The sequence below is a fragment of the Augochlora pura genome, chromosome 10 (genome assembly GCF_028453695.1).
Source record: "Augochlora pura isolate Apur16 chromosome 10, APUR_v2.2.1, whole genome shotgun sequence".
NCBI lineage: Eukaryota > Metazoa > Arthropoda > Insecta > Hymenoptera > Halictidae > Augochlora > Augochlora pura.
In genome coordinates, this window is record NC_135781.1 from 23296599 (window position 1) to 23309022 (window position 12424).

The window sequence follows — 12424 nt, forward strand, 5'->3', positions numbered from 1 at the left end:
TGAAAAAAATAATCTGTTTAACACTTTTATCCGATTCAGTAAATATTTTTTAAAACCATTTCTCAACCACTTTCTAGTAAACTAATACCTCTAACATCCCACCAAAATTTAGATCTTTCGGTCCAATTACAAAAAGGTTATTCCGTTTTAAAAGGTATACGAATACTTTGTAAATCGATATATATATATATTTAATAATACTTGAACTGGTGACGAAACGAATTCAACGACCTGCCGTACCGTAACCTTAAACCTCGAAATAACGCTAAAAATAATTTCGGCCACAGAGAACAGGTTTCCGGCCGAACGTGCGGCGGATCGTCGAAAGGAAAGATCTCGAAGCTCGGAATTTATACAAGTTACATGACAAAATAAATAAAAAAAAACACACACACACACACACAGCGGTACGCGCGCGTTCGCAAAACCGTGACGCGCACGGTATTGAAAAGCGCGCTTGTCAAATCAATCCGATGTAACTCGTGCAGCTGCAACGGTTGCATTATTGACAAAAATCCGTTACAGAATAGCTGTTCGCCGGGGGTAAACAAATATTAAATTGGCAATTACCCGGCGACGAAATCGCCGCGCATTCGAATCGGTTCGTTATTTTCGACACAGGCAACGGGGAGGCGCGGGTCGATAAAGGTCTCGTCGAATTATTCATACGCGTGCTATTCTGCCAATTAAAGGTCGATAATTGGCTAGGCGGCTTTTTCGTTTCATTGATCTGACGTTGTCATAATAAAATCGAATGGGATCCGTTTTCCAAGAGACGGCGGCGGGCAACGATGAGAGAGAGAGGGTGGAGATATGAGGAAAGGGCGAGTGGGAGGTCGAGTCGCGGGATAAAGGGAGGAAAAGAGGCGCTCCGACCCCATCCTGCTTGTTCCGACGATAATAGAAAAGAAACAGGGTTGGAAACGGTCGATGGTCTCTTGGAACGGGGCCAAAGTCCACCGTTACCCGTCGACGAATACTTCTTTCTTCGTTTCTTCGAACTTCCTCCCGTACCCGGCTAGCTTTTTCGTATTTTTCCAGTCATGCGAGCCGCTACTGTGGCAACGGTCGGCAATGGCAACGTAGTTGCCAGTCATCGCACGGGGAAAGTTTTCCGCGGAAAGTCCCGCGAACAGGGAGAGGTCCGTTTTCAACCGTGTTCCCTGCGGTTAATTCAGCCTTTGCCAACGATGTATTTTATTATTGTACCGACGAGCCAACGAACGAACTAACCAACCGACCAGCAAACCAACGAACGAACGAACGAACGAACGAGCGACTCCGTTCTCAACGGAAATAGCGAGGGTCCACGGAACGCAATGAAATTCGGAGAAACGAGGCCGTTGCCGAACGCGATCGTTAACCGCGCGAAAATAACTTGCGTCTCGTCGATCGACCTCTCGACGACACGGCGCGCGCTCGCCGGACAACTGTATAACCCCATGGCTCAACTATAAATCAAAGCTGTTCCGGTTTGTCGGGTTATCGCGAAATGACCGCAAACAAATTGCGCCGCGCTTGACGGCCGTGCGATCTGTTGTAATAAGGTATAATGCGGCCCGATTATTGTCCGATAATTGCACGCAATCCGTTTAGACAAAGTGGGCGTCGATCGGTCGATTTTACGGTCGAAATGGCCTCGCGCGCGTGCCCGTTTCCCGCCTCCGTCGACCCTAGTCGGATTTATATAATGAATTCCAGATCCGCGCGACGTACCGTTGCTCGATAAGGAGATACAGAAACAACCGATCCCGGTGACGGAAGTAGATCTCGGGAATCAGATCTCTTTGTTTCCGAGTGTTCCGGCGTCGGCCATGAAAACCGTACGAAGAGGAGAGAAACACGGCGAAACGCGGAGGATGGGAGCTTGTTCGGGAAACGGTGCTCCGCTTGTAACTTGTAACGTTCCGATTTAATGGAGCGCGGTGACTTGATAACAGATAACGGGGCATTGCAAGATTTATGAACGTCTCGTGATGTGGATAATGTCTCACCTATTCGCCTCGGCGGCGGCGGCGGCGGCGGCGGCGGTCTTTGCTACGGCTGAATTATTCGCGGGACGGAAATTAAGGCTGGGGGCCGACTGTCTTTTAATCTCCGCCAAACATTTCCTTCGTTTCGTGCCACCGCCGCCGCTGCCGCCGCCGCTGCCACCGTTCTTACTCCTTTACCGAATAGAGGATTGATACCGCCAGGAAATTCAATGATACATCGGTTCCACGCACGCACGAATCGCGGAAGTTCTTTTTCCAGAGGATCTACGAGCTGCAACCTCCCACGAAAATATTACTGTCCAGATAACTTGAATAGCCAGCCGAGTATACAAGAGGTCGAACTGATTCTGAACCATAACGTCCATAATTGTTATAATTGAAATGAGGAAAATTGATATATTGCCATTAAATTGTTAGCTATAACAATTACCATTGCTAATCAATGATTATAAGTGACCAGAATTTTGTTGGCTAACGGTAATCATTACAAATGACGGAGATAGATTTGGTTACAAATAACCGAAAGCATAATAAATTGTTTCGTGTTACAAATTACAATTATCGATGACGAGAACGTTGATTAGCATTATAATTGACGGATGCAGCTTTTGGTTACGATTAAACCGTCACATTATCGGCTTAAAATCTTGATGTTACAAAGACCGTTTCATAGAAAGCGATTCCACATTAGCCTAAAAATGTCGGAAAGATTAAATAAATCCAGTTTTATATAAAGCGAAATGCGTCGCTCTTTGCGCTCTGTAGATTTAGTGTGAAACTTTACAGGCTCATTAAGCCATACAGAGATTGTTAAATTCGAAACTATGTTTTATTTACCATCGAGCATTTATCAAATTAATGAGCATATTCATTTTACCACCGAGTGAGAACAAGTGTGAAAGTAACACTGACTTATGTTTTCGGAATGATGCGGATAGATGCGATATGTATTTGCACGTTAAGAGGTTAATCGTGCAAGCATCCGAAAACGAACCGCGATGGAGCGTTTTCATTGAAATTTTTTACCGGGCAGCTTTTTCATTTTCGTATTCGGGCTCGTTCGTTTCCCGTCGAGGCGAAACGCAAATTTGCCTATGTTACAGTCCACTCGGCGCAATTGATCCATACGTTGTACAGGCATCATTCGCGAAATTGTATTTATCTCGGATAATCTCGCGGAGCTATTATTATCAAGTTTTGTTGAATGTTAACAGTGTCGCGACTTATTACCTATAGAGATAACCTTAACATTACACACAGAATACGAACACATGGCTGAACGGTGTTGTACAACAAGCAAGCACACAGAAGTCTAATGCAAAATTCTGATAAACATTCCACATGTGAGTGTGCTGGGATCGTTTGTGGTGAACTAGAGCGTGGCAATAGTAATGAAGTATAATTAACACTTCGATTGTCGCGTCAAAACCTTATAAAATTTCATAAAATTAAAGTATTTTAATAAAATTGAAATTGACAAGTCGAACTGTATGAGATCAATTACAATTCCAACGTTCAATTACAATTTGTAATTTCAACAGAGATGTAACACATCAGCATGAAAACGAATTTTCCAAGTCGAGCATGTACAGTCAGTCTAAAGAGTATTCGTACAGTGAATTTTAGATTAATTATATAATTTCGTAAGAGATCATCATATCGTAATAAATCTGTACTTATTTTAAAATTTGAAGCATCTGTCTTCGTAATTGCTCAATCAGTTATATAATTGAATCGTCTCTAGAACCACTGAAAAATTTCTTTCACGAATGAATTAACCACGAATGTGGAGATTGTAGTTTTCTCTTTGGAAAGACCTCTTAAAACTTGGTGTACGACTTGTTTCAGTCATTTTATGAAATCGAAACGAGAAACAAATTCGTTCGTGTTACTGTAAATTGGTCAGTACACCTCCGAAGCTCAAAAGAGTGACTAAAAAAGTCGTACATTAATGTTTAAGATAACATCGTAACTGCAATCTTGACATTTATGTTGGGATCAGTAGTGTAAAAAATTTTCCAGCACATTTAGAGGTGGTTCATGAACATGTTACAGGAAACTAAACGCTACGCAGTATAACTGGTAGCTCCGAGCTTTAAAATGAGTTCAGAATCATTGTTGTAGGACTCGCTTTTATGTAATTATAGCAGCTCGATCATCGACGACTTGTCAAAATTTGAAAATCGGCGTGCGAATACTTTTTAGGCTGACTGTAACTCCGTCACTCAGGACACGGATAACGCAGCAATCAAAGTGTTAACAGAAGATAAAACAATTGCCTTGCGTTGCATTTTTCAGCGCCTACTTAGCGTACCTCAGCGTACATTTCGGCAACGATCGGGGATCCCCAACGAAGTGTAAATGTTGCTTTGTCTAAGCAGCAATTTACAGCGGAACGTTGTCGTAACGAGTCAACCGAAAAAACTGCGTTCGAACCGTTAACTTCGTTGGAATTAATCGGAATTTTTAATAGCAAAGTTGAAAGTAATAGAACTTGAAACAAACTCTATTAACCGAAAAAAAATCGATCGCGTACACTTCTATTAGCAAGAAAAAAGATCATTTATTTCGTCACACTGGAATTTTAAAGTTCCGACGAAAGTTTTATAAAGTATGGCTCGGTTTTCGAAGCGATGCGACGCGCAGTGGTCGATATTCTTGGAAAACGGGGAAAGAATTGTTTTGCAAATAGAAAATCGTTGTGTGTTATGCAAAATTATTATAATACAATACGTGTAATTGGCAGGTTTTATACGTTTGCTAATAATTCAAAAAATTATTATAACTCAAGTATATTTAAATTTATATGAATACTGTTATTATATATTCAGATTATTAATGTTTCTTAATTGTTTAAAAACTGCAAATCTGGTTTCAAAGTATTATAATAATCAAACTGGTCTTTTATGTAAAATAATAATTGTCTGCAGTAATTACATGACAGAGACACTGAAATGTATTCATTCTTTAATCAGATTAATATATTAAAAATAATAAATTGACAACTATATGATTCTGCCATGAATGATAAAATTCGTAGTCTAATTATAATAAAAGAATTAGTTAGCCTACAATTTGAGTATTGTAACGTAATTCCTTTAGATCTGTTAAAAATTGCGGTGAATGTTTTTAGTATTATTGTCTGAAGGTAATAAACAATGTTACGCTTTGCATAGCATCAAATCCTCTAACGACAAGCTTCATGGGTTTATCGATAAAAAAAAGAGTAAATATCAATAATTATGTTGTCGTTACTTAACAGAAACAATGTGCGCATTTTTCAAGATAAGGAAGGTATTTTTCCATTTGTCAATAAAGCAGGTCGTCAAGTTATAATGATTTTCATCCCATTTTCAGAAGGAATCGAGCACTGTGCGACGCGACGTGGTATAATTCCGGTTTTGACGAGGATTATCGAACCAAGCCCAACTAAAGGGTCTGCTCATCGCAAGATCTGGAACCAGCGGTTCTTGGTCCGCTGGGTCAGAATTAATTAGTCTCAATTCTTGTCGATTGCTCCTCGCCAGATTTCATCGGATCGCTCGGTTCCTCGACGAGTATCACTCTCACGAAATTGCAATAAACGACAAAAATTCGTTGCAATCGCGGCCATGCAAACTGCGATTCGTACATTATCGAATAGAAAAATTGTGAGTAACTATGGTGGAGTGAAAACCGTTTACACAACCATAAAACAGGTAGAGTAGCGGAGCCGTTACAGTTCTATCCTTTGTTTAACTTTTGCATATTTAAAAAATAAACAAAATAACGGAACAAGAAGATTTAATACGTATTATTCTTATATTATTCTTATAAAATTATCACAAAAGAATACAAAAATTTAATACGGTAAAGATAAAGTTAATTATGCTCGAAAACAGATCAAAGATACGTTGGTTAACCAATAGTAACTGATTCTACTACCCTATTGGAATAGAACTCGAAGTTCGTCGAAAGCAACAACGAAGCAGGATAAAAAGCGATACTATCGTTGGAAAAACCTAAACGCGGTGCTATTCGGAGCTATCGATTCGATTTAAATATTATCTCATTCAGTGTCGAGTCTCGCGAGACATTAATTTCACTTGATTCTAGCGAGAGAAATAAAGAACGCTTTGTCGGGCTTGAAAATCTATGGGACGGCCATGGCTGGCCATTTTGTTCGCTGCGTGTACGGCCACGGTACGCGCGCAACGATATTTTACACGAGTGCGCTACGACTTTCTCACGACTGTAATTTCCGTTCGGAGGACACCGGAAATAATAAATTTTACGATCGGCCGTCGAGGTAATATTCAGATTACAGTAATGCAAATTCGAAAAACGATCGAACGCAAAGGTGGACCGAGGCGCGGCGAGACTCGATGGCAATTTACATTACGGAGGAAATTTATGATTTTCAAATCGGATTAACTGCTCAGACATTCGTTTACTTGGTTTGTTGGTCCCCTTTCATTTGCATTAACCGAGTGAAATACAGCGGATTCGCGATCAAAGTAAACGGAGGATCCGCTCTTTGCACTTTAGATTACAGGGGGCTTTGCTAATCAATTTATTCCGTACCATTTATTCCGAATCGGTCCGTACCTATATTCCGGTATTCCGTCGTCGATTGGTTTATTAAAACTCCAATCGAATTCGTTACGGGGGCCACAATATTTACGAGGCCTAGCCCGCGAACGTCGCTGCTTCCGCCTTGTTCTACCGTCGAGATAATATTTAAATCTCGGTTGTAAGCGCGGTATCGATTGCGTTCCGACGTTATTATCGAAGAATAGGATCAACCGTTCTCAGTAAACTGGCGCGAACTTGTTCGTAACGTTCATTGAGTTTCAACCGTGTTCCCGTTAAATTAATCCCGCGCTAAATTAATTAGTCGTCGCTTTGATAAATTAATAAGCGAGGCACACTGTAAAAACGTCGGATACCGTTTCCATGGGCGCGTTGATCGCGCCGAAATTATGCACAGTTTACGACTTACGAGCTACGAACGCGTATGTATGCATCCTTCATTCATTGGCTCGACCCGTCCGAAGGCGTTCACTTACATGCTAATACATCGGAAATCCATTTCGCCGGTGGAAAAGTATACGAGTCGAGATCAAAACGCAAGGCCGGTTCTTGTTCAACCACGGACTTAGGAAATATAATAGGGACCGAATATGGATCGGCCGCGAGGGCATCCGCCATATTACTTTGCCCTGAATTTCATCGTAGCCAGCGTAGCGTTAGAGTATCGGTAGCGGTTTTACAAGATATTCGAAATACCTTGCATGTCCCGTCAAAACTTGTAAAACATGTAACGTGTTGTAATAGCAAAAATATTAAATATCGGCCGGGTCCACAGTTTACATTAAATTTTTTGATTTAAGATCATTGAATTTGTGAAGACACGTTTATGGAGAATTTATTAAAAAAATTAATCTAATAAATAAGAGTTATTATTTCTTTGCTATTGTATAAGAGCAGAGCATTATGAAAGTGGATATGTTTTAAAAGGAAATGTTTTCAACACATCTTGAAAATGATACAATATTTAAAACATTAGATGCGCATGCCACTGCAATGAGAACAGAAGTTACCAGATATTTATAAATTACCGAATAAGATATAACGTTGATAGTACTGTAAACAACTAGAACATTGGGAATTTTTATAACAAACCCGTACATTTTAGAAGTCGATCAACTAAATTTTTTACATTCGTTAATCATTTCTTTGTCATTCTAAAATAGTGTAATTGCGTACAATTAATGTATTGTTAACATTGTAATTGTTCTTTACGATTAAAGTAATACATTGTTCAACTTTCGAATATTACTTCGATACCTCAGAAGCGGAATAAAACATTTTCTACTTTTGTTTTACTTCAATTCTGCACTGTTAAAGGACAAAGTAAGATGGCCGACGGTCCTTCTGTTTTGCTTTCATCTCGCACCCTGCTTCTGGCTTGATCGTGTCCGGTCTTTATACTTCTCAAGTAGAGACAGAATTTAGTATAATAAGAGTTTCATGGGTATTTCTTGAAAGTAAATCATTAGTTTTAAATAGACTCGAACCCAGACGAGACGGTTCGAACACTTTCGTAAGTATTTTGCAAAATATAAATGGTACCTCTAAGTATAATGAACTTTATATCGAACTGTCTTCCTCAAAAAGTATTAGGATGCTTATTAATAATAATAATATTATTACAGTTGCTTATTTAATATAAATTGCAAGTTTTCCTTTAATTTAGGTAATACCTGCGAGTTTTACAAAGTATTGTTACTAATGCAATAAGTTTACTCATCTATTGCCTTTTATTTGTAGAAAACGTATGCCGATTTCATTTCATACTCATCACTCGGTAGAATCCACATCGATTCCCGATAATATCTTAACATGTGGAACATAATAAAAGATTCATTGAACCGAATAGAATTAGAAATAGTAGAAAAAGCATGCACATCGGATGCCAAAATTAGTCCAAGATGTAATTTTAAACGTTACTAATATTATAACGTAAAATATACATGTGCACTTGTTACATTTTAGTAAAATTAATTTCGAAATGAATTTAAGAATAGATTGTAACAATTTCCTATCGGTTTATCAAATCAATATGTTTCCTAATACTTTTGTAGATTTTGAGACAATTAAGAAATAAAACTCTCGATAACAAATGTCATTTAAACTCACAATTCGAGTAGTATTTCAAAGGGGTTCGAAATTTTCTAGCATCGAACTACTTACACGTGCGTTTATATAATAACCTTCAAGTAATCATTTTCAACTTCGAAACAAGCTTATAAGATGAAGTGTGGCAATTGCAGACTGATTTTTGTGAAGTTTGCACATAAAACGTGCATATTTTGAATCTTCAACAAAAATACAAATAGCTATTATCGCCTGTGTGCAAGACATCGTTAAACTGTTATTGTTCGAAGTAAATTTCGTCTGACGTCATTTTTTTCTATCAAATTGGACGTAAGTCCATTAACCTTAAAATGGTTGGCTTCTGAGCCGTCCATATGCATACATTGAACTTGATCCCATCCCTGTTCCTAAGTCCGTGCGTTGACCCTCCTCCCGCTGTTCATCGCGCGCGAGCAGAAACAAAGAATCGCGAAGACTGTTTCCATTTCCGCTCGTTCTCGCAAAGAGTATCAGCTGCCCGAACGTCTCGAATTTTTATGATGCGAGAGCCGGGAGTCCGTCACAATCCCCCCCCCCCCCCCCCCCCCTTTTGCAACTCCGAAAAATACGAAATCACGTACGAATGGCGAAAAAAGCCGGAGGGTAAACGGGCTTGCCGAGCAACGACTAAACAGCGACACAACATGGAGGACGGACTGTGTAGTGGTATATAAGAGTTGCTTTTTTTTCGACTCACATGGGAAGCTGACTGGAGGATGCGTTTGGGCGTTGTGTGCGTTATGGGGGTGCCTGGGGGTCGCGACGTGTTGTCTGCAGAAGCACAGTATCGTCGCCGCCACCATGCCTGCTATGCTCAGGATCACAAAAATAAGGCCGGTCACAAACCAGATCAGATGCAGGCCCAGGATCGTTGATGTCTCGGAGTCTGAAACGGCACGCGATGCGAGCATAATTGTAATTAGACTGCGAAACTGGAAACTTCTACCGCCGGTTAAATAGAAATTTGTTCCCGCGTGTTCTTAACTCCTTCCACTCGGATGTCGCCTCTCAGGGGACGCAACAAGATTGAACTTTGCTAGTCAGAAAATCTGGATCGATACGATTACGTGCCAGATTCTGTTTAACACTTTGACTGTTCACTTAGAAATTCCACAACATTAACACTAGGTTTACGGAGTAATAAAAGCAGCCGTTTTATATTTGTTTATGAAAGTAACGATTTATTCTAATCGTTAATGTAATCGATAAGTAAATAAATATAAATAATTATAGTAAATATAATCGATAAATAAGCAATAAATGAATCTTTAAAATCCGAACAATAGTACGTTAACAAATCAGTGACCCGTCATTTTGATTTAAAAAGTTCTTTCAATATTTTTTAGTAGACAATAATGTATCTGAATAATACAATGATTAAATAATAGATTAAATGATAGAGATTAAATAACGTTTGAGTATCAGAATATTGTAAAAGGTAGGATGAGTCTCTATTATACCATAAGCGTCAAAAGAAAGATGGCTTTATCAATACATCGAGAAATCGGCCAATCAGCTATTGAATTAATCAAAAGACATTATTATACCAATTCATTATTCGAATTGGACAAACGTAATGCAAGACTGCGGAACTTTTTATATATTCTATTATCTATTTATATATAAGAGGAACTAATTTAATTCTCCTACCAGAGAATATTTAATGATAGAAATATATAGAATAAAATGTTATTAATATCTGTGAATATGGTTGCTATCTTGCACAGTACAACCATGAATATCCAGGCCAGCTATATTAAAATAATCCACTATCAAAATAGGTTCCACATCTAATGAGTTCAACTTAAGGCAACTTATACGTAAAACGATTTCCTTTATAAGTTAATGGACATTAAATTTGACACTACAATTATGTAACTATTTGTTGCCCAAATATTCTCATGTAATACTGCTTGGAATGGATAGTCGAAATTCTACCGTATTTGAGAGATACGTAAGTACCATAAATGCACAAATATTCGTAGTCTTGCGATGACTCAAATGTAAATATTTCGAGATGAATCGTTTTCCCATGTATTACAGGTTCTGCACTCCAAACTGCAAATTTGCAAATTATATTCATACTTTTGCAAGTGAGATTCACCCATTTGAAAATCAAATTCACCCTTTCACAGATTAAATTCACTCTTTCATAAATCGAATTCACTTTCTTGCTAATCAAATTGTTCTACTTCATTTCCCTAAATCATTGTAGTGAAAATAAAATCCAATGTAACGTTGTTGTTCTGACATTTTTTAATTTATTGTAACACATAACAACAATGAATTAAAAATACTTATTTAGTAGCGAACGTACTTTTATAATGAAATTGAAATATTCATTTAATTATGAACACATCATTATCTATAATAATTCTTCTGCCGTAGTAATTTGGCAGAATCGATTTGAGCAGATAATATGTGCAACAGAAAAATTCGTAACCTTCGCGAAAAAAAAATAATTTTTCCATAAAATCGTCCATTTTTATGCATCGAGTTCCCACAATAATTCCCGAAGCAATTTACTAAAGTATTTGAAGTTACATTTATATTATTTCGATCTCGAGAGAGCCGCAAAATTAATTTGATCTGCGAATGTTGAATTTTATTTGACAAAAGGTAAATAAATCCTGCAAATGGATGCGTTTGATTTGGAAAAAATGAACAGAACCTGCAAATGATGAACTTTATTTGAGAGAAGATAAATATAATAGAGCGATGAATTGTAATATATTTGAAAGAAGTGAGCATGAATTGTAAAAGGATAAATTTGATTTAAGGAAAGGTAAATATAACTTTCAGTAGGTGGAGTTGCAATATATTTGAAAAAGGTGAACATGTATTGCAAAAGGACGCAGTTGTGTTGAAAAAAGTGAACACGACCTGCAAGGGATGAATTCAGCTTGAAAAAAAAGATCAATAGAACCCGCAAAGGATGAATTCGATTTGAAAAAAGTGAACATTACTCGTAAAGAATAAATTTGATTTCAAAAAAGAAGAATACAAGAAAAAGATGCTAACGTAGTGCAAAACCTGTACCCCAACACATAGCGAAGTTATGTTACGTATGCTGTAAAAGAGCTGCAAATAAAAGAAATGCTCCGAGAAAAGAGAGGAAGTTTTTCATGCGGCTAATGTAAAAGGAAACGAAGGATGTGTTTTTCCAAGGAATAATGAGAGAAACTTACTGGCACAGAGGGTGGAGATAGCCTCGTCGGAGCCATCGCCACAGTGATTCACGCCGTCGCAAAGTAGGTCTCTGTCTATGCAGAATTCCTTCTCGGTGCATCGGAAGTCCTTGCAGGTGTGCTCTGGAAACGAGAGAAAAAGAAGAAATTGAACGTTAACCGTGTCGCAGCAGGAGAGCCAAGAACCAACAAGGAAAAAAAAAGTATGGTGTTTCGCGGACAAGTGCATTGGCTTTGCGAAAGGGTTACGCACCCCTCGAGTCGAGAGCTCTCCGACGGGTGTCGAGGCTTCAACGACAGGCCAGTTTTGAAACACGCGTCGCACTTTTTGGCGACGAACTTCCCTCCGGCTATTTCTGTCGCGGCCGTGCCGCCACTTAACCGTGCAACCCTTTTTCTACCAGTTATTATTCAAGCTTCGGTCGCGCGCGTCTCCTTCCACGAGCTAATAGGGCGATCGCGAATTAGATAATTTGACGGCGACCCTATTGCGATCCAAATGAGATTAGTTTATTAAAAGGGGCCGGCCGAATATGACGTCCACGGGCCGCGTTGAAATGAAAA

At 38.7% G+C, this 12424-nt stretch overlaps 1 protein-coding gene across 1 annotated transcript in view; it reads right to left on the reverse strand.

Moving 5' to 3' along the window:
• The window catches only part of LOC144476529 (uncharacterized), a 142189-nt gene that overhangs the window by 7546 nt on the left and 122219 nt on the right, over positions 1-12424 (reverse strand). Inside the window, exons 4-5 of the mRNA XM_078193608.1 lie at positions 11861-11983; positions 9370-9558 (exon numbers count right to left, since the gene is read on the reverse strand). Of these exons, the coding sequence (XP_078049734.1) occupies positions 9370-9558; positions 11861-11983 (312 nt within the window). The remainder of the gene's footprint in view (positions 1-9369; positions 9559-11860; positions 11984-12424) is intronic.